The sequence below is a fragment of the Psammomys obesus genome, unplaced genomic scaffold (assembly GCF_907164565.1).
Source record: "Psammomys obesus unplaced genomic scaffold, mPsaObe1.curated_primary_1811, whole genome shotgun sequence".
NCBI lineage: Eukaryota > Metazoa > Chordata > Mammalia > Rodentia > Muridae > Psammomys > Psammomys obesus.
Genome location: NW_026596152.1, coordinates 1028705 through 1050489, shown reverse-complemented (window position 1 = coordinate 1050489; position 21785 = coordinate 1028705). Strand labels below are relative to the sequence as shown.

The window sequence follows — 21785 nt, the reverse complement described above, 5'->3', positions numbered from 1 at the left end:
AAGCTAGCTAGGGCTACATAGTGAGACCCTGTCTCACTGTCTCAAAAGCAAAACAAAACAAAGCAAACCAAGCAAGCAAGCAAACAAACAAAAACCAACCAACCAACCAACCAACCAACCAACCAACAACCCAGCATGGTGCTGTGTACCTGTAATCTTAGCTACTTCAAAGGCAAGATAGTTGAAGGGCAGACTGAACAACTTACTGAGACCCTCTTCTCTAAAACAAAACAACAAAACCCAAGCTTGGTAGCATATGGCAAAGTATCATGAGGTCAAGGTTGTGCTTAGCTCTGTAGTGAGTTCAGTCAGCCTGGACTATCAAGACACCATCTCAAGAAAAACCAAATATTAGCAGGGCGCAGTGATACACACCTGTAATTCCAGCACTCTGGGAGGCAAAGGCAGGTGGGTCTCTGTGAGTTCAAAGCCAGCCTGGTCTTACAAACTGAGTCCAGGACAGCCAGGGCTACACAGAGAGACCCTGTCTTAGAAAAAAGGAGGAAAAAATATGAAGGAAACATAAAGGTAAATAAGCAGCTCAGGGGTAGAGCACTTGCCTACTGTACACAAGGCCCTGGGTTCAATTCCAGCTACTCTAAAGCAAACCGATGAATGATGTGCAGCCCAAGAACACGGGCAAATAAAACAAAACAACAAAACACCCAACCAGTTTGAAAGCTGACATACATTGTTTGGAGTCCTCTATGAGTATATACCACTATCTGCTTTATTTTACGGACAGAAACAGTCTGAGTCATTTAGGGGTTTGTGTGCCAAAGCTGGAACTTGAATAAGGTGGTTTGTATGAGACAAGGGCTTGCTCTATAGTTGCCTTGCTGCAAACCCACAGTAATCCTCTCGGCCCTTCAACGCTGGTCTTCTAAGAAGGAGACACCATGCCTGGCTTAATAAGATCTTTTTAGAAAATTTTTTTTCAGTCTAAAGGTGGGAATCATTACAAAAAAAAAAATGATAGAAAGTTAAAAATAGAAACGGTTAATCACAACATGAGTTGCAGGCAGTATTCTAGATATTTCCTTCCCCCCCAATTTTCCCCTCTGTTGAAGATTCAACAAATGTTACGAACTTACGGGCTAGGCCCCTTGTGCATTGCTGGGACGTTACAGTCACCACCACATTTCCTGTCCTCAAAAGGCTTACAATCTACTAGCCGCTTACGGTTCTATTGCATTAGAGATCTAATCTGTGACCCTGAGTGTAGCTTCAAGATCCAAATCCAAATGCGCTGGCTCCCAACACGTGGGAAACTAAGGAAGTGACATTCCTGGGAATTTGAGGCAAGCCTGGACAGCATAGTTCAGGCTAGCCTGGGCCAGAGAGTGAGACTCTGTCTCAGAAACAACAAAACCCCAGAAGAACAAAACCCTAAGTAGAAGGGCATTTCCAGTGTGTCCAAGACACCCTTGCCGGCCCCCAGGCCCACTTCAGCGGCTTCCCAGAAACTAGGTTCCCACAGGAGTCAAGCGTCACACAGCCCCAGGACACCTGCAACTCCTGGCCAAAAATGGCCCTCGGGTCCTCAAGAAAAAGGTTCGGAAGGGGGCAAATGGTACGTGGCATCTAAGAAAATGACCAGGGTCCCGACGCTGGTGAAAACGATGAAGGTCCACAGGAAAAGACGGTCCACAACCATGGCCACGAACTGCCAGTCCTCCTTCAGCTGAGGGTAGGCAGAAAAAGATCACAGACGCCCCAGGTCGGGAGCCCTGGGACGCCCGCCCTCACAGTTTCCCGCCACGGTCCCGCTACCGGGGGCCTGAGGAAAGGCAAGCACGAGCAGCATCAGCTAGCACAAGCCCCAGCCAGAAAGCGCCTTCCCGAGCAGGAGCGGAAGCGGCTGCCAGGGGCGGAGCCAAGGTCCCGGGACCTGCGGGCTTCGGCCTCGGGGGCTTACCGCGTCGTGGTCCTCCTGTTCCTGCAGCTGTCGGGCCATGTAGCTGATTGAAGAAATGACCTCACGTAGCTCCTGAGGCAGACCTGCAGCCCGCGTCGGGCCATCGATAAGCCGTCGCAGGTCCGGGCCAGATGGTTCAGGCTGAAACCTGTGTGGCAGGGACTGTTTGGCCGCGCGCGGGGTTCAGAGAGCGAGCAGTTCCAGCACCCTGCGCCAGCTGGCCCTCCAGTCACCTGGCAGCCCTCCAACCCGAGGGAGTCCTGCATCTCCCCGGCAGCACCGACCTCTCCTGACTTTTGCAGGTTTCTGGCTCTTTAGGCTTTAAAATGCCACTTTCTCGCAACGCAAGCAGTCTCAGGGCTACTACAACTCCCATGATGCTAGACCACACTAGCTTCCACTGTCTTCTGGGAGCTGTAGTTCTCCCTTGTCCAAGTGCGAGCGGTGAGTGTAGGTCTTACCTGTTAAGTTTAGGGAAAAGAAAATCACTTGGAGGCTTCCGGATGAAATATTCATCAGTTCCTCGGCCCCAGCCACTTCTTGGAGGAAAAGAGTGATGCGGTTCGGGCAGCTGGTCTCTCTCGGGTTTGGGTCTCTTCAGACCCAGGTACGGAGGGAGCTTGTGAATGAAGATCTAGAGTAGAAGCGGCACACTGCAGAGGGCTTCCATGCCCTCAGACCCCGAAGAAAGCAGCTAACCGGTCCTGCGCCAGGCATTCGTCCCCTGCTTGTGCGCTCATGGTCTCACTGCGCTGCACTGACAGAGCCGCGACTGCACAGCCCAAGGGCTGGAGAGATGGCTCAGCGGCTAAGAGCACTGGCTGCTCTTCCAGAGGACCCTGGTTTGGTTTCCAGCACCATATGGTGGCTCAACCATATGTAAGTCCAGTTCCGGGGCATCTGATACTCTGGCCTCAGGGACCAAGCACACATGTAGTGTATATACATACATTCAGGCAATGTATGTATGCTAGACCCACATACACACATGTGCGCGCGCACACACACACACACACACACACACACACACACACACACACACACACATTTTAAAAGAATTCTTTTAGGCCAGGCATGGTGGCACACACCTATAATCACAGGAGGCGGAGGCAGGTGGATCTTTGTGTTTGAGGCCAGCCGGGTCTACAGAGCCAGTTCCAGAACAGCCAAGACTATACAGAGAAAACCTGTCTCAGAAAGAAAAAAGTTCTTTAACCGGCTGGGAGCACCCTGAGAAACTGATGGCATCTGCCCCTGAGAACGTTTCCCTGGGCCTCTAAGTGAGCCGAATGGATGAAGAGCATGTTGGGTCTGTGAAATGAGGATGGAGAGGTAAAACAAACTGCGATGCCTCACCACCCAGCAGGCTTGGCCCTTCAACACTGTGCCAGCCAGCTGTAGTGCTCCTCAAAATCTGAAAGTCAAGTCCAGGCTGGTGGGAGGAGGGGCAGCATGTGGACATAAAACCAAATGCAAGGATGCTTTTCCTTCCTTTGTTTATTCTTCCTGTCACTTGCAGACAGGATCTTACTGTGTAACCCAGGCCGGCCTCACCCTTTCCCGCACCTGGTTGATGGTAAGATGGGGATTGAAGACAGGCTGGAGGAGGAGCTCTGTCCTACCTGGCGGACCCAGAAGGGCATCTGGTGGGTGTGGGGTGAGCGATGGTGCAGGTTGAGAACCACGACGCTCAGGATCACCGAGAAGGTGACGAGGACCATGGTGAACATGAGGTACTTGATGATGATGGGGACTGCCAGGGACGTCTCTGGCACTTTGTCTGCCAGCAGCAGCAGGAACACGGTGAGCGTGAGCAGGGCGAAGATGGAGAGCCCCATCTTCTCTCCTTGAAAGGTGGGGAGAAAGCCAGGATTGATCTTTTCTTAACATTCTATTTTATTGAGGCAAGGACCCTGGCTGTCCTGGGACTTGCCATGGAGCCCAGGCTGGCCTCAAACTCACAGCAGTCTGTTGCCTCTGCCTCCTCCAGTAACCTGAGTGCCAGGCTTAAAGGCGTCTGTGACCACACCTTTACCAGAAGGAAACCTCTGTGGCAGAATCACCTCTCACGGCTCCACCTGAGGGCAGGCTTTTGGAAAAACCATTTGTCTGCATTTGTTCCCCCATCTGGCCTGCCTGTGTTCCCCCAGCACGGACTGCCTCTGAGCATCCAAGTGCCTGTTCAGCTTTCCTGCTGTACGTCTAACCCCAAACTCAACAAGTCTGCAAGCCGATTTACTCACCGTGAGGGCTGTTGCCCAGCCAGGCCTCTGCCGTCTGAGTCCCAGCTACTCCCAAGGCTGAGACAGGAGCATTGCAGGCTAAAAGCCTGCTTCTGGGCCACAGAATGAATTCAAGAGCAACCTGGACGACTTAGGCAAACAGAAGGCTGGGCAGGACCACACATACTAATGAGCTGGAAGAGTGCCAGCCTTGTTTTCATGCTTAAGACCCTGGATTCGATTCTCAGTACCAGAAAGGTTTTTAAAGGAGGCTGGGCTATATGTTATTACCTTACTAACCTACACAGCAAGTTAGGCCTAGCACCACACCAGTGCTAGCACTGTGGTAGTAGGGCAGGAGGGTCAGTTCAATGTTAGCCAACTTCAACTACATATTGACTTGAAGTCTAGCCTGGGCTACACGAAACCCTGCCTTAAAATGAGATAAACGCGCACGCACAGGCATGCGCAGCTGCTCCTGCTGTGGCCTAGAAGCCTTTGTCATTAGCTTCCTGGTCTGATCCCCTTACCGCCGAATTTACTATGTTTTCTTTCTCCCTGTTTTTGTTTTCAAAAGCTGTTTTTATTAATGTGTGTGTGCGTGCATGCTGTATATCATCTCTCCTGGGAGGGCGGGAAGGGGAGACAGTGGCTGATATTCTGTGTCTTCTGTCATTACCCTCCATCAGGGTCTCTCACTGGACCTGGAGGCCTTATCAACTAGCTGGGCAGGCCAGGGAGCTCTAGGGATCCCCCTAATGCTTTGCCCCTGATCCGTGCTGAAGCTGGCTGCTGCTGCTGCTGCTGCTACACACACACACACACACACACACACGGTCTCACTATGTAGCCTTGGCTGGTGTGGAGACCAGAGCAGCCTTGAATTTGGAGATCGACCTGCCCCTGCCTGGTGGCAGGGGGTGTGACGTGGGGAGCTGGGAGTGAAGGCATGTGCCACCGTGCTTAGCTTCAGGTAGCATCCTACAGTGCCATATTTCGTGCCAAGCAGCACCTTTTGTGTTGTTTTTGAGATGTATAATTTTTTTGTATAGCTCAGATTGCTCTTGAACCCATGGCTCTCGTGCTGGTATTAAAGGCTTGTGCCACCGCACTTGTATTCTTCTTTTGAGACAGGGCTTTACATGGTAGTCAGGCTGGGCTGGAACTTACTGACTATGCGTATTCCAGACTGGCCTCAAACTTAAGGTGAGCCCCTGCCTCAGGCTCCCAAGTGTTGGAATGATGGACTCTGCATCACCATGCCCACCTTCCCTAATTAAAAATTGTTTATTTTTATGTGCACTGGTGTTTCGCCTGCACACGTCTGTGTGAGAGCGGCAGGAACCCTGGAGCTGAAGTTACAACAGGTGCGAGCTGCCACGTGGGCGTCTGGGAGTTGAACCCGGTTCCTCTAGAAAAGCAGGCCAGTGTTCTAAACCATTGGGCCATCTCCCTCATCCTCCTTCCCTAGTTTTTTTTTTAAACTCCCTATTCTGTGAATGTAGGTAGCATTCTCTGGAATACATCAGACCCTGAATCAGAAAAGCCATGCAGCCCCTGGCCCCGTTCTCATTTGATGTTCTTGTTTGTTTGATCACATTTGAACTTTGTGTTTGCATCGTAAGCATGTATGTATGTGTGTGTGGGGACAAATGCCATGGCACACAACTTGCAAGAGTCCATTCTCTCCTGCTATCTCATGGAGGTTCCGGGGATCAGACTCAGGCCCTCCGTCCTGGCAGGGAGTGTCTTAAGCAGCTGAGCCCCCTGTCTAGCTCTGTTTGTTTTGGGGGAAGGCTGGCCTTGAGCTCACACAGGGTGACCGTGAACTTCTGACCCTCCTGTCTTCATTCCCATCCCAAGTGCTAGGATTACAGAGCTTCTCTCCTGTGTGCAGTTCATTCTGTGACATGGGTCGAAGGTGTCATGCGTGGTAGGCAAACACTCTCCTGTGTTGGCTACACCCCAGCCCCTTTGAGACAGGACCTCACGTTGTAGCTGACGGTAACCTGCAAGCCCCTATGTTGCAGAGGCTAGCCTAGAACTCCGAGTGCTGTTATTACAGGAGTCCATTGCATTTAGTGTTTCAAAAACGCTTTCTGTTTAATCTCTTTAGAATGTCCAGAAACTGGGTGTGGTGGCACACACCTCTAATCCCAGCACTCAGGATTCAGAGGCAGGCAGATCTCTGGGTTAAAGGCCAGCCCTATCTACAAACTGAGTTCCAGGACTACACAGAGAAACTGGATCTAGAAAAACAAAACAAAACAGAAACAGCTTTTTGTTTTCCTTTTTTTCCCTTGGAGACAAGGTTTCTCTGTGCAGCCCTGGCTGTCCTGGACTCACTTTATAGACCAGGCTGGCCTTGAACCAAAGCTGCCCAGTGTTCTTTTCTAATATGTGATGGCAGACAGCAGTTTTTGACTGTCTTCCCCACTAGAACATATGCCAAGGAAGGTCAGTGATTTTATTTACTTGTTTGTTTGTAGATGTGTTCTGGAGACTGAGCTCAGGCCTTCATGCATGCATACTAGGTAATCACTTTGGCAACTAAACCACATCCCCTGCCACTCTCCCCTCCCCTGGTGCTAGGGGTAGAATCCAGGGCTTCATGAACATAAGACTAGCTGCACCTATACCTGTTTTAGCACTCTGCCTTTAAGCTACATTCTCAATGCGAGTCTATTAGTTTAATTCCCTGATACACTTCAGTGCCTAGCATATCACAGAAACTCCACAGACATAGTTGCATGAGTGAATAGGCCAATCTCCGTAGCTTTTTCAATAACAGCAATTTGAGGAATCTAAAAATAAAACAGCAAACAAAGTGGCTGAGTCTTCCTGTGTCACACAAGAGGCCTTACAGACTTCATGAGAGGCACTGGGGTGAATAAGCCGGACAGTACACTCTATTTTGGTCCCATAATCGTGCGTTCCAACATTGCCCTTCAGTTCCAACAGTCACTTCTGGAAGGAAGTGACTGTAAGCGGGTTCTTTTTAATGTGTGTGGGGGCAGGGGTGTGAACAGAGACTATCACAGAGCACCGAGAGGTGTCCAAGAACAAACTGAGAGTCTCCTATCAGGCTCTCGAGCTGGGTAGCAAGCATCTCGCCCACTGAGCCATCGCACAGGACCTGGAAACGTGCGCTTGCACCGCATCTCTCTCCCTTTCTGAATAGAGGACTGGGTCCAGAGGTGAGGAAGTCAGTGTCTGTTTTCATATTTGCTCGCTTTGGGTTTTGGATTTTTCTTTTGAGCAGGGTCTTGCTTACGAAGCTCCGAGTGACCTCACACTCACTGGCGTCAGACTCTCGGCAACAGTCCTGCCTCAGCCTCCCAAGTGCAGGGAAGAAAACACGTTTTGAATTCCAGAGGTCCTGACCTGAGTGTGATGCCAGACAAATAAATTAACTCTCTCAGCCTCTTTACCCTTCTCTATAAAGGGAATGACAATTTGGCACTTGTCTGAAAGGTTATTGGAAAGATTAGAATTTGCACATAGAATTCAATTGTATTACTGTACATCAATTGCTCAAAAGTACAAAAACAATAAAAAGCACATTTACATAGGTGCCAGGTATAGACTTATTAACCCAGTCAATCTTCAGAATAATCCTGTGCGGCAGGATAGCAACTGACACGGTTATCGTGAAACCTGGCCAGGTTAACCCTCCTGCTATACTGTACTTCCTTACAGAGAAAAAGTCAAGTGGCGTTTCCCAGGGAGACAGCCAGCGAAAGCACCGGCTGGTGCCTGGAAGGTAGGAGGAAGGTGCTTTGCTAAGGACAGGAAACAGAAGAGTTGGCTTAGTCTGGAATCTGGTTTGTCACAGACGTGGGAGCTCCATGAATGGGAGGCTTGGACTCTAAAGGAAGGGTGAAAATGTTACTGGGTGAGGAGAAGCCAGTGGAGGAGTAGGTGCAGAGCCCATAGTTGGGTCTAATTGTGCATGCTGATATCCGAGCCATGATAGTTTGAAACAGCAGGAAAACTGAACCTGGGGACTAGAGAGATGGCTAAGAACACCTAACACTTGTCAGGATTAGCTTCCGTTTGTCCACTTGCCTGGAAAAGAATCGTCAGCTAAGGGATGACCTCAGTGGACTAGCCTGTGGGTGTGTAGGGGACATTTCCTTAATTGCTAATTGATGTAGCCCAGGCCGCTAGGAGCAGTGTCCCAGTCCTGGGTAAGTCCTGGCTCACACAAAGCAAGCGGCTGAGCCAGCCAGTGGGCACTGAGCCAGCCAGTGGGCAGCGCCCCTTCAGGGTCTGTGCTTCCCCTCCTGCCTTGAGCTCCAGCCTTGGCTTACCTCAGGGTTGAGCTGTGATCCGCGAGCCAAAGAAAACCTTTTCTACCCCTAAGTTGGTTTTGGTTGGTCTTTTATCAAAGCTACAGAAAAGCAAACTAGGCCACTGCTCTATCCCAGGACTGGAGTTCAGATCCCAGTGTCCACCTCAGGAGGCTCACAGTTCCAACTCCAGCTGCAAAGAGTCCAGGGACTCACTTCTGACCTTCATGGGCATTTGTGAGTGTACACACACACACACACACACACACACATCTTAAAAAACAAAAACTAACCTGAACTAAAGGTGAGAAGGAAGAAGCCAATGACCCGGAGAGCTGGGCCGCCTGGCCGCTTACCTGCATCCGGTGGGAGGTAGAAGACAAAGATGGCCAGGAGAGTGATGAGGACGCATGGGGCGATGACGTTGACCAGGTAGAAGAGAGGCTTTCGTCGGATAATGAGGCAGAAGATAACTTCCTCTCGGAGCCCTTCCTTCCCTCCTCTAGGATCCCCTGGAAGCTGGATTAACCTGGACGGTTTGTGGATAATCTCCCATTGGCCGTTCTCTGGAGGAGGCAGAGGAAGCAAACACAGGTGTGGCGGCTGCCCTAGTCGTGCCACACCAGGCAGCCCAGAGCTAATGAACCTCTCAGCTGCCATGTTTCTTGTCTCTTTGTTGTTGTTATTGTGTGTGTGTGTGTGCTGCAATGTGAACTGAAGGTTAGAGGACAGTGAGGACAGTTTGGGGAGTTCTCAGTTCTCTTCTTCCCCTGTAAATTCCTGGGATTGGATTCAGGGTGTCAGGTTTACACTTCAAGAGCTTTTACCACTGGGCCGTGTCACCTTCCCTGTGGGTGGTGTTTCAAGAATCAGGGTCTCCAATGTAGTCTAGGCTGGCCTTGGATAGACCAAGTGCTGACATTAAAGGCTGGCTCAAGCCACCACACTTGGCTTCGGTGTCCACCGTATTTGCAGTGTTGACAGTCATCCCCACCTCGCTGACCCCACCAGGTGACACTAAGCATCCAGAACAAGACCTGCTTCTCAGCCTGGGGTGTGAGCACCATGCCCACGCACCAATGAAGGTGCCTTCATGAATGTAGATTTCATGTGTCTCCTGGCCGTCAGGACCTAGGCCCGTCTTCAGGCTGACTTCGGAGCTGTCGTAGCTGTAGGAACTGAACACCATGGTGCAGTTCTGCCAGTCGAAGGGGAAGTAGGTGACCTGGGTGGAGGGGAAGACGCTGGAGCCGTCAGAGAGTGGGTTAGGATGAGGGAAGATAGGGAGGCCGTTGGATTCGGGTTACAAAGGAGAAGGGGCCGCCAGAGAAATGGCGGAGGACCACGGAAACCAAAGAAAGTGCGTAGGGCAACGGAAGGTCAGGGCAATCAAGAGGGGAGGGAGGAATTAGGCTCGGGACTGGAAGCAGCTGGGGAGCGAGGCCGGCTGAGAACAGACAAGCCTGGGGAACCTGGATACTGCAGCTGCTGCGGTACAGGCCAGGGGGTTGCCAGCGCACTGAGCCCTCGGAGGATACCACGACGTTAATGTCCAGGGCAACGTCGAAGTTTCCGTCATTGCTGCGTGGAAGGGTCCTCTCCGTGTGGGATCTGCACCGGCCCCCCGGACACCCGCCCCCCCATGGCTCCCTCAACCCGCCCCCTCCCCCCATGGCTCCCTCAACCCGCACGGCTGTGGAAAGACCCCTACTTGTTCAGCAGCACCACGTCGGGTTGCCAGACGGACTCAGCAGCCACGCGGAGAGACTGGACGCCATCGTGTTCTGCCGGGTCCCAGCTTAACCTGTAGTCTGTCCACTCCTAGGGAAGCAGACGCTAAAGGGCTGCGCCAGGGAGATGCTGGGAAGGGGGGGTTAGCTCCGGCCTGACGTGGGGCAAGCGGAAGGGTTCCGGCTCTGCCTTCCTTCTCCGGGATTCACGTCAACTAGCTTCCCCCCGCCCCCCGCACTGAGCTCTATTTTGTCAGGCTCTAAAACCGGAGGGGGGGGGTGGTCCGGAGAGACGGCTCAGTGGTTAAGGGCGCTGGCTGCTCGTCCAGAGGACCCATGTTGGATTCCCGGCACCCACAGGGAAGCCACAACCATCTGTAGCTCCAGTTCCAGGAGATCAGGCACCCTCTTCTGACCTCCACGGGCACCAGACAGGCATGTGGTTCACAGACATATGCAGGCACAACACTCACCCACATAAAATAATTAAAAAAAGAAAACTGAAGAGATGCATTAGCCAGTTTGATTTTCAAACCGCAGTTCACGACCCTTTAATGGATGGGATTTCAAATTAGTGACCCCCCAAACTTGTGTTTTAAATAATTGTTTATCAAGGCTTCCGCGTGGGTTGTTATATATGTGCTTTATGAAGTCACACACACACACACACACACACACACACACACACACACACACACACACACAATCTCACGGGGCTGGGCATTCCAAGAGAGTAATTTAAAGGCGGCAGATGCCCTTCCCTAACCCGCGGGGTCTCCATACCAGGTCTAAGTACACCTTTGTGCTCATTTCTTCATCCTTCTCGTTCTACGAGGGAAAATTTTGAAGGCAGAAATGAAATGAAGTGGGAAGAGGCCCTTTCCCGCAGGAGCCTTTCCTCCACCCGCGCCAGCCTGGAAACAGATCCCGCCGCCTGCTCCCCCGGCCTTTATCTCCTGCCAAGTCACTGGCCACGCCCAGAGTCTTGTCCGCCCGACCCTGAATCTCCGCCCAGGGCTGTTCGCCGCCGCACGCCAGGCCGTGCCGGGCCCCGCTGGGCTCTCACGGCCCCGCCTCGGACTCCGCCCCCAGGCGGGTTTGCGGAGCCCACGAGCTCGTCCATTGGCCCGATCTTTAGTCAATCTCCGCCAGAGGCCGGTCCGTCTCCCCGCACAGCCCGCCGGTGCCCGCCCGCCCGCGCCCTCCCCGCGCCGCGCGCGCTCACCAGGCTGATGAGCTGCGCCAGGGTGAGGCCCACGCTGACCGCCACGCGGTCGCCCACCTCCCGCGCCGGCCGCACCGAGCTGTCGTAGCCCGAGAAAAGTTTCTCTCGCAGTTGGCCTTCGGCTTCCGAGCCGCGGGCGCCTGGAAGGAAAGCGCTGAGTGACGCTCCGGGGGGACCGGCGGCGACCTCGGCCCGTCACTGCCTCTTCGGGGCCCGAACCGACTTACCCGGGGCGAGGGGCGCCCCGAGCACCCCCAGCAGCAGCAGCAGTGCCCCTACGGTCATGGCCCGGGCGCTCGGCTCGCCGACTCGGCCCGGATTGCGGCGAGGCCGCCAGCCCGGGAAGTGACGAGGCGCCCGGGAATGTGCACCTGTTGTCCGGGGGCAGCCGCCAGCCCACCCGCCCCGCCCCGGGGCCCTGGTCCCGCCCGGAGCGACTGGCGGCGCCCTCCACTCACCAAAGTCACAACACTCGGGCTGTAGAAATCATCTTTAATTAGAGAAAGCGTGACGAGGAGACCCGGTCCCCCACCCCCCGCCGAGCGGAGCCAGGAGACGGGCGGAGCCTGAGCGGGGTTCGTGGGAGGGAGGGGGCGTCTCTTGCGACAAGCCAGAAGTTACAGGGCCTGAGTGCTTTTGAGCACTCGCCCTCCTCCCTTCCGACCTCCGCAGCCGTTTCCGCCTACGTTTGCTAGGCTAGGAATCTACCCCCTACTTTATTAGAGGTTCCCCGTGGCTTCCCCCATTTTCAGGTCCTTTTTTGGGTACTTAAAACCCAGCTGAGGTTATAAGCTGTAAGGTAAAGTAAATTCTATTTAGTTAGAGCTCTGGGGACAAACGAGGTCTGGGAGCCCAAGGGGCCCTCATTTCCTAGGCCTGACCTGTAGCGGGGAGAAGTTGGATTTATTGCTGAGTCGGGGTCTCGTCGCTGAGAGGGAGTCAAGGCTGTGTCCTTTTTGTCCTTTCTTTATCGTAGAGTTAATGTCGTCGCAGACCTCGGCTTTCTGTTGAGACAGGCTCTCACATAGCCCAGGCTGGCCTCGAGCTCACTGTGTAGTTGGGCGAGCCTTTTATTCCCCGTTCTCCTTCTGTGGCCTCACAGATGTACACCGAACCCCGCGAAGGACCTCAGCTTTAAAAGGGAAGGAATTCCTGCTGAGGTAGCTAAGTGTTCATGTCTCCCTAAATCAGACACGGGTTCAGTCACACCAGGGCAATTCCCACCTCTCGGCTCCTCTACTGTGAGCCAGGTATCAGGCATACATTTCCAGGATTCCTGGGCCTTCCCCAGACTCTTGTTTCCCTGGCAGAACCCCAGTTGGAATGCTGAAACTAGAAACCATGTAAAAGTACAGTTAGGGTTCTAGAGGGAAGATTTTAAGAAAATTATCTAGGAAAACCATGAAGTGGTTCTTGATTCATTCAGTATTGAGTCTTAAGTGCTCTCTCTGTGTGAGTGTGTGTGTGTGCCGGCTTTTGAGACAGGGTTTTGCCACTGAAGCCCAGGACGGCCTCCAATTCAAAAATCCTCCTGCCTCAGTCTTCCAGGTGCTGAAATACAGGCACGGGCCACCAAGCACAGCTGAGAAGCATTAGTGCCTAAGGAACCACAGCTCAGTCCTAGCCAAAGCTCCTCCTTGAATAATCATTAGAGAGAGAGTGGGAGGGAGGGTCTGGAAGTCGCTCCAGCACAGGAATATGGCTGCACAGGCCCAGTTCCATCCTGGAAGCGGGGCTTAGTGTCGTGGTCTGTCCTAGAGCGGAGATTCGGGGGAAGAATGGCTCCTGAAAGGTCTAGAACACCATGCTAGAACTGGATGTCTCTGGGATAAGAAGGTTTAACCTATGGTGACCTGAGACTGGTTCTGATTCAAACCAAGGCCAATAGCTACATTAAGAGGCTCAAATTCAGCCTCTTTTCTTTTTAAAACCAGGGAGGACATCTAGGTCAAGGATAGAAGCTCAAAGGAGCCATGTCTGAGCTCCAATACAGAACGCAGGAATGGCCCTGGCTGGAGTTCAGCTCTGTCAGACCTGCCCAGCCCAGGGCAGTGCCAGCAGACTGACATACAAAGCTATGGCTTCACGGCAACAAAAAGAAGTGCATGGCTTCAGAAACTGGCTCAGCCAGGGTGAATAGGACTAGTTCCCTTGCTTTGTCAGTTTTGGAACCCCCGGGGCGCCATTTCAGGAAAACCTGAGGGTCTCTTAAGGGGTAGGAGTTAGTGTGGAAAGAGAGAAGTGATCAGCCAGGATCGTTTCAGGCACCCCCGTCTCGGAACCTCTCCTGGGCCCCAGGATCTAAGAGCTCAGTGGCTCCAGAGGTCCCAGCCAGCCCCTGGGTGCCCTCGGGGTACAGCACCTGGTGAGCCCTGGCTGCTCAGGGCATGTGTGTGGCAGCAGGGTGAGAGCAAGGCCTGGAGCAGGGCTAGGAGACAGGCTATGGTGGTGCTGGGCTCCCTGAGGGCAGGGAGCCTCCAGTTCACGGCTGCATCTCAAGGAGCAGGGGGACTGGACGGGGAGGTCTCAGGGACACTGTGAAGAGACGGCTCCCGGTACATGGCCACTGTGAAGGAGAGAGAGAGGGGAGCAGGGAAGGAGAATTAGGCATACACAGAGCCTGGGAGAGTCAGAGCTCTGAGGGGCCTTCCTTCCCTTACACTCACCCTTGGAGAACCCCAACCCCCCAAAGGCTAAAGCCTTCCAGTCTTGGCCGTCCTGACAGCACCTCGTCAACATCTGTGGCCCGAGTTCTGTGTCACTAAGTATGCATGTCAAGGTCAGTGCCCTCCCACATGACCCACCTTTTCCTGAGCCCATACCCACCCTCCAGGAGCTTGGGCACAAAGTGGGCAGCTGCCTTGGTCTTCTTGACTCGGTTTCCCTTCATGACCCGGCCCTCCTTGTCCAGGCCCAGGTACCAGGCCCGGCCAGAACGACGCTGGCGGTAGAGAGCGGAGGCATATAGGACATAGTAATTCTCAAAGACGCACTCCTTAAAGCGGCACTCTGCTGTGAAATGCGGCTGAGGAGACAAAGATCCAGAAAGAGGCATGGGCGCGCGCGCGCACACACACACACACACACACACACACACACAGAGCTGTATTACTGGCAGAAGGGAGCCCTTGGGAAGAAACAGCCAAGACACAATCCATACATTTTTTGGAAAGGAGGCCGGCACCTACTGAGCCAGTGCGGAAACCAGAGCACAGAGAGAATAAGGAAGAGCCTGGTGGGCCACCCAGGGGCACGAACTAGATTTCTAGGGGCACTGGAAATACAACCTCTCTTCATTTCCGACCTCTTACTGCTTCCTATCCAGGGTAAAGACAGTTTGGAGGTGAGAGGCGGAGAAGTGAGGCCTAAGAACTGAACGAGTCAGGCATCTGCACAGCCTGCGTTCTTCAGGGTGTGCCTGATGGGTGCACTCTAGAGGAGGGGGCTGGACCAGGCAGTGGTCGGCCAAAACAGAAAGGACAGAGTCCTGGGTGCCAGTCCTGTCTGTAGCTGAGGGTGTCCCCAGAACCCGCTGGGCAGCATGGTCTTACCGAGCTGTACAGCAGCCCCTCAGCGTTCATGGCCATGTAGTGGCCCAGCTTGGTGCTCTGGATGGTGACCACGCGGAGCCCCACAGGGATCAGATTGAAATGTGCTGGAGGAGTAAAGAGCATCGGTGCCCAGGTGCCTCACGCCCAGTTCCAGCCCGCTTCCTCCCTTGGGGCTCAGGACGCTGAGGGCGTGGTAGGCCCCTCAGCCCACCCCCACCAGCAGCGGGCTCCCCCTCTCACTGAAGGAGCTGCTGTCCTCCAAGGTACCCTGGATGCTCCCATCCGGATTCGCCTGGAGGTAGAAACCCTGGCGGCAGAACAGTTTGGTGACGATGCCTTTGAGCTGAGGCTCTGGAGAGAGAGAGAGACATTCATCTTTGAAAATGACATCTCTGTTCCCAGAAACATTCATACGCTTGGCGGGATCACAGGGAAGAAGGAAGGGGAGAAGAGAAGAGGGTTCCCAGGCCCCAGCTCTCTTACCAAGCAAGCTTCCTTCCACCTCTCTGATTCCTGAGGAAGCTGGGGGTGTGGGTCCCTTCCGCTTTCTCTAATCATGAGCGTCAGCTTAATTTATTGAAATTTATTTAAATGGCTTAATTCCTTCTCCCCACCAGAGTTGGGGGAGGGGGCAGGGAGGAGGTAGAAGAGAGACATAAAAGGCAACGGACAGCGCCAGAGCCGCAGGGCAATGTGTTTGCAAATGTCGGGGTGAGCAGCAAGGTGACCACAGGGAAGGGGCTCCCCCTTAGAGGCAGGGGTGGGCCTGGGCTTGGCGGACGCTGACTCAGCACCTGCTGCTGCTGCAGCTGCCGCTCGCTTGGCGCGGGCCTTGCTTGGGCACGGCGCCGGCCTGTCTGACACTGACCCATCTGTCTGTCTGTCTGTCTGTCTGTCTGTCTGTCAGCCAGTCGGCTGGCTCACGAGGGTCCAGTTCTCCCTGAGGCTGAGCCTCTACCCTTCAACCAGGTAACTGGCCTGCGACAGGGGACATTCAGAGCACACGAAGGAAAAGGAAGAGGGCCGGAGACGGAGAGGCAGGCTGCATCACGTGGGGGCCGGGCCCCTCTCAGAGGGTGGGCTGCGGGCCGTACCACTGCCTGCTGTTGGTGGTGGGGGAGGAGGGCGCAAGGGCCGGCCCGGGGAAGCGGCAGCGGCCTGGAGCGAGGCCAGCGGGACTCCCCAGCTGTCGGACCTGGACGGGAGTCACATCCCAGCTCGCATACCTCTCCTTTCCCGTGGTTTGCTCTCTGCCGATTTCCCTGCTCCCCCTCGTGAGGGGTACGCCCCCCCCCCCCCCCAGCTCTGTGCAGGTCTTCAGCCCGAACAGTGTGCGAGTTCCCACTGGCCGGGGGTCCCCGGAGCCTGTGGGACCGGAGCAATGGGAGGGGCTGCCCAGCACCCTTCCCGAAGCGCAGGTCACAGAAGGAGGGCGTGCGGAGGGGGCTGGCTGCGAGGGAGCCGCAAGGACACCCGGGGGAGAGCTGGAGAGGTTGGCTCCCGGCCAGGCGAGCTGGACCAGGAGGAGCGGAGCGAAAGCGTGCAGGGGCGGGAGAGCCGCGGCGGGGGCGGGGCAGCCAGGGCTGCAGAAGCCCTCGGGGTGACCCAAGCGTCCAGAACCCCGGGCCCCTCCGCTTCGGATGGAAAGAATCGCGAGAACCCGCACGTAGGCGAAGAGCCGTGGGGGTGGGGAGTCCTGTGCGAAGGGGGCCAGGCAGGAGCCGAGGAGCTGGGCGCCAGGCTCGGCCCCTCAAACGGCCCCCTGCCCTCGAAAGCAAGGAGACTCGGCTTTCCCGGCAAAGAGGAAGGAAGCGAAGCACAGCCCCGCAGCTCTCGTCGCCCCGGCCCACCTCTTCCACTCTGGGGCCGCCCCCTCCTCCCCGGGCTGCGTTGGCCAGGGTCCCGCGGCCTCAGGTAGAAGGACTTCCGGCCCGGGACCCCGCCCAGGCCACACTCACCTGGGCCGCGGTCCTGTCGCGTGGGCCGCCCCCCGCACAGTCGCACCTTGGACAGCAGGATGAGGAGCTGCTTCTGGCAGAGAGACTTGGTGCCGCGGGGACACACGCGCCGCTGCGCCGACACGGGCCGGCTGCCCCCAGGCTCGCGGACCTCCCGCTTCTGTCGGATCAGGCTGCTGGCCAGTGCCGCCATAGCGCCCCGGGAGGAGACACCCCCGAACCAGCAGGCTCCCCCAAAGGAGCCCTCTCACCAGGGCATGCTCAGGACCCAGCCCACCGCCCCACCCACAGGACCTGAGGATAAGCCCAGACCCCCGAACGTCCCCCCAAACCACCGGCTCCCCCAGTCCTGGGCCCTGCTCTAGCTCGGCAGCCTGTGCACCACTCGGCTGACCTCACCCGTGAATTGTGTCCCTCAAAGAGGGCTCTCCCCTTCTCGCCTCTCTCCCCACTTCTCTCTCCCTGAGTCAAGACCCTCCTGTATGTCCACGCCGGGCTCAGTGTCCGCAGGCTTCTTCCCACCCTACCTGGGGCCGCTCCTGCCCAGCCTACTCCTGTAATCTAAAGGCTGTAGGTCCCTGGCTTGGTGGACATCAGCTCGCCCTGGGCTGCTGTCAATGTCAGAGGATCCAGCCCTGGTGGTTTTTCCCTCTGCTCTACTCTAAACGGAGCGGACCTCCCACTTTCTTCAGGTTCCCCCACAAACACGTCCTGGCTCACTGGGAGAGAGTGCCCAGACCCTCTGGCTGGATGACGCTCTTCCTCTCTGTCACCCCCATTCTGGTAGCACAGGGCTCCAGCTGCTGGGAGCGTTTCCTCACCTTGTTACCCTCCTTTTGAAGTCACCCCCAAATTGGCTTTCCCAGCGCATACGCCAGGTGGTTGTCTGGAGAACCCCCTGTCGCCCCAAACAATGGGGCGTCGGTCGTTCTTGTTTGTTTTCCGCCCGCCCCTTAATTTCCAGAGGGACACCCCGCACTGCTTAGAGCCCACACCCTCCAACCTAACCGGGCCCCCCAGAGGGGTGCACCCACGTCGCCACACTCCTCAAACGCGAACGGCCCCTTGATAAGTCATAGCGCACCAGAGCCTCCTGCGACCTCCCTGGGACTAACACCCTGTCCTTTCCCCGACGCCCCTCAACCTGTCCTGTCCTGTTGATCCGGGCGATGGGTGCCTCGGGCTCCGGCTCCTCCCTCCCTGTCTCCCGCAAGCCGAGGTTCCCCCCAGCGCCGGCCTGGACGCCCCGGACCCCCAGGAGGGAGTGATGCTGTCTCTGCAGAGCGCCCCGGTTCGGCAAAGTCAGAGCACTGGGCCCGGAGGCTGGACCAGGCAGAGCGGCGAGCGGCGGCGGCTGTGGGGAGCTCAGGCGGCGGCGGAGGCTCCCCCTCCTCGGCGAGCCGGCCCGGGGGCGGGGCAGGGGGCGGAGACGCCGGCGAGGAGGGAGGTGAAGCCGGGCGGGCGGAACCCCAGGGTTCCTCCGCAGCTCAGAGTGGGGACTGCCGGGCTCGGGCGGAGTGGAGGCAAGGCCTGCAAGCCTCGGGGCGGAGGAGACAGGGAGGCTGATGTGGAGGGGCTGGGCACAAGGGGGAGAGGGAATGGCAGACACTGAGAAAATGTGAAGGGACCCTAGTGCCTGGGAGGGGAGTGAGGACAGAAATGAAATGAGGAAAGTGTGTGGGGTGGGGGGCTGGGGTGGCTTTGCCACCCGGCCTTAACATCTCTGCTTTGGTTTGAGTCAAACTGGTCAGAACCAGGTTTCCAAGAGCCGGCTCTTTCCCGCATTTTGTCGGCAAATGCATCCCTCCGGTTCGCTGGAGACTCAGACTCAGGGACGGAAGGGGCGCCAGCTGGATTTAGACAACTTGGGCAGAGCTGGACGCGGGGAGACCGTTCGGAAGAGCGGCTTTGAGCCGGGGCGCCCACGACCCGTGTGCCCGCCGAGGGAGACGCTGTCCAGGCCCCGGGGAGCAGCCTCTTTAATGGGTCCCGCGCCCCACGCCCGCTAGCCCGCCCCCCTTGCGGGCCGCCTTGGCTTCCTCCACCGCCGCCCGCAAGGCCTGCGCGGGGTCCGCGCGGAGCTGGGCCAGCGCCCGGCGCAGGGCGGCGGCGCCGTGGCCCGCAGGGAGCCTCCGGCCGCTCAGGAAGTAGTGGGGCAGCGTCCCGGCCTCGAGCACGCGGCTCAGCTCATCCAGCAGCCCGAGGCAGCAAGCGCCCGCGTTTTCCGGCCGCGCCAGGTAGAGCGCGGGGAGCCGCTCGCACGCCCAGTAAAGCAGAGTCCGCAGGAGGTAGGGCGCCCCCGCCCGGGTCCCCGCCACCAGCGGCCGCAGCAGCGCCTGCGCCGCCGCGTGCGCCTGGAGCAGCGGCGCGGGCACGCGCGCCTTGAGCGCCAGCTCCTGGCGGGCGAAGCACAGCTGCCAGCCAGAGGTGCCCTGCCGCTCCGGGGGGTCGCCGGGCACTAGGTAGAAGGAGGCCGACTCGGAGGCCAGCGGACCCGCCCACGAGTGGCTCCGGGCCGCGGCTGGCCAGCCTGCCACGGTCACCACCGGGATCAGATCGAAAAGCAGGAGGTGGCGTGGGGGCTCGGGAGTGGCCACGAGGACCGTGGTGACACCCGCGTGGCGAGCTGCGTGGACCAGCCGCGGGGCGCCCGGGACCGGGACCAGGGACTCTGCAACCTCAGCCAGCGTAACGAAGAACCACGAAGCCACTTGGGTCGGGCATAAGGTGGGCCATGCCTCCGGCGCGCCCGACGCCTCCGGGACCGGGCTTCCGTCGGCATCCAGGGCGTCACTGCTCGGCGTTTTCGGTGGTCCGGGAGCTTCAAGATTGGCGATGTCGTCGCAGGGCGAGCGGGTCCCTGAAAGGTCATCGGGTGATTTTTCCAGAGACGCGCGCGGCTCAGGTTCGGGGGCGTGATCACGAGACTGGTCCACGGCGCTTTCCCGGTCCGCGGGGCCCTCTTTACTGTGGGTCTGGAGAGTCAGATCACCTTCTCCCGGGACAGGGGCTCCTAGGCAATCCTGCCAGGCCTCCCGCACCGACGCTCCGCACATCAGCTCTGGAAGGCGGAGCCAGGCGTGACAGGACTCCAGATCCGGGAGCAGCTCGGGCCCGGTGCCATCCAGAGAAAACACGGGCACGAGGAGCGTGAAGCCAGCATCGTAATGAGGTCCGCGGGCGTAGGGACCTAAAGGGGCCTGCCCCAAATCTAGAGAACCTTCGCGAATCCCGCCGCGGAGCAGCAGGAGCTCTGCCTGGGGTGGGAAACGAGGGTCCTGACGGTGAACGAGGCCTGAAGAGAGACAAGAAGGGTCGTGAAGGCGCCCCGGCCCAAAGCCGGGGTGGGGAACGGCGGGGCTGGGGTCTGCAAGTCCCCGCAGACTTACCGAGCAGAGAGAAAACGAAATCCTTGGCCCGGAGAAGGTCGGCCCCGGGCTTGGGCCCTTCGCTCCACGCCTCCTGCACACCCAGCTCCTCAATCAACTGGGTGAGCTCCTGCAGCTGCGCGCCCGAGCAGAAGTCCATGTCCGTGAGCGGCCGGGCGGGGGCGGGGGGCGGCGGGCCCCACCACGGGCCGCTGCCCCAGAGGGTGGAAGCCATGCTTGTCGGTGGCTCGGCTCGTGGCTACAGCAAACAGATCCGAGCTAGCTTTGGCAGGCCTTTCTTTTGCTGTCCCAGAAGTTCTCCAGCTGTCCCTCCTCCTGAGGAGCTGGGGGGGGGGGGTGTCTTGTAGACGAGGCGCCCAGTGTTCAGTCTTGAAAATGCACAGGTAACTACTTCCTGCGTCCTTTTCCTAGATGCAGGGTGCGACCCGGTCAAGCGGTTCACCTGACTCGGCAGGTAAGAAAAAGGCTCTTCGGCCCCTCCTGGGGAAACCAGGGGCCAACCTTCCTCACCAGCCTCTGTCCGCTTCCCCTTCCGCTGTTTCAGGAGGCCCACGGCCCGCGGGTTTCCGAGCCAAGGGCAGCTGAAAAGGCCTTGAGCAGAAGGCACAGAGAAGGAGTCCACAGGTAACTTCCTGGTGGTCACATGTCCACGCCCTTTTCTGTTTGCTGCCTGGGTGGCTCTGCCTGGTTCCCGCCTCCTGGGAGAGATCGGCCACGCCTTCCCCCTGCTGAGCTGTTGCCACCCTGGGAGTTGTAGTTCGTTGCCCGTAAGGTTGGTGTGTTGGAGCCGCGCCTACACACCCTTACCATGAAGTAGTGCCTACCGGAAGCTGCAGTTTGTTTTTCTTCGCTCTCCACCACATACTTTAGTTTTGAGACTGGGCCCCACTGAGACGCTCTGGATGGCTTGGCACTTGCTGTGTTGACAAGGCTATCCTCAAACTCACAGAGGTCCACGTGGCTCTGCCTCCTGAGTTCTGGTACAAAAGACATTCAGCGCTTGCGCGCACGGCCTTGTTCCGTATCCCAAGCTGGCCTGGAGTCACCACTCAGCGCAGCTTCCCGGGTGCTGAAGTCCAGGCTCCTGCCACTACGCCCAGCAGGAAGTTGTCTTAAGACAGCGTGTTCTGTCTAATCAGCCCCACACAAATGCTCCTTGGAAGTGGAGAGGAGGGGGACGTGGTTGGATTGAAGAGTAAGCAATAAGAATGCACCCTCCGTTCCGTGTGTGAGGCTCCGCGGTCTTAGATGAGGCTCTTTAGGGAAAATCTGGGCTCAGTTTTCTTTATTTACTCGAGACAAGGCCTCATTGGCCTGGGACTCACTACGTCAGTTAGGCCTCAAACTCACAGATCCCCCTGTCTCTGCCTCCCAAGTGCTGGGATTGAAAGCCCTGATCATTTCGGAGATTCTAGCCTGGAAAAGCTGTGCAGGACTTGGAAGATGGAGCTAGGAAGATATGGGGTTCAAGGCCAGCCCTGGCAACTTAGACTCTTAAAA

General features: G+C 56.9%; 3 protein-coding genes across 5 annotated transcripts; all 3 read right to left on the bottom strand.

Annotated features, from left to right (window-relative positions):
* Positions 1–708: 708 nt before the first annotated feature.
* On the bottom strand, positions 709–11737 carry Chrnb1 (cholinergic receptor nicotinic beta 1 subunit). Of its 3 annotated transcripts, XM_055594462.1 has the most exons (11): positions 11615–11737; positions 11388–11527; positions 10946–10990; positions 10144–10253; positions 9905–10013; positions 9510–9657; positions 8789–8998; positions 3541–3764; positions 2380–2552; positions 1919–2066; positions 709–1684 (listed from the first exon to the last, which is right to left on the bottom strand). In XM_055594462.1, the coding sequence occupies exons 1-11, from the start codon at positions 11670–11672 to the stop codon at positions 1544–1546; spliced, it is 1506 nt and encodes a 501-aa protein (XP_055450437.1). In that variant the 5' UTR covers positions 11673–11737; the 3' UTR covers positions 709–1543. The 3 variants fall into 3 exon arrangements, with proteins under 3 accessions (XP_055450437.1, XP_055450439.1, XP_055450438.1); XM_055594464.1 differs by lacking the exons at positions 709–1684; positions 2380–2552 and having other exon boundaries at positions 1981–2066; XM_055594463.1 differs by lacking the exons at positions 709–1684; positions 1919–2066; positions 2380–2552; positions 3541–3764 and adding an exon at positions 6953–7524.
* A 128-nt stretch (positions 11738–11865) lies between these two features.
* Positions 11866–18771, bottom strand: Fgf11 (fibroblast growth factor 11). The gene is made up of 5 exons (XM_055594465.1): positions 16897–18771; positions 15179–15289; positions 14939–15042; positions 14214–14412; positions 11866–13953 (listed from the first exon to the last, which is right to left on the bottom strand). The coding sequence occupies exons 1-5, from the start codon at positions 17087–17089 to the stop codon at positions 13883–13885; spliced, it is 678 nt and encodes a 225-aa protein (XP_055450440.1). The 5' UTR covers positions 17090–18771; the 3' UTR covers positions 11866–13882.
* Positions 18772–18858: 87 nt separating this feature from the next.
* On the bottom strand, positions 18859–20853 carry Tmem102 (transmembrane protein 102). The gene is made up of 2 exons (XM_055594461.1): positions 20286–20853; positions 18859–20191 (listed from the first exon to the last, which is right to left on the bottom strand). Exons 1-2 carry the CDS (start codon positions 20497–20499, stop codon positions 18876–18878), a joined length of 1530 nt encoding a protein of 509 aa, XP_055450436.1. The 5' UTR covers positions 20500–20853; the 3' UTR covers positions 18859–18875.
* Between the last annotated feature and the right edge of the window lie 932 nt (positions 20854–21785).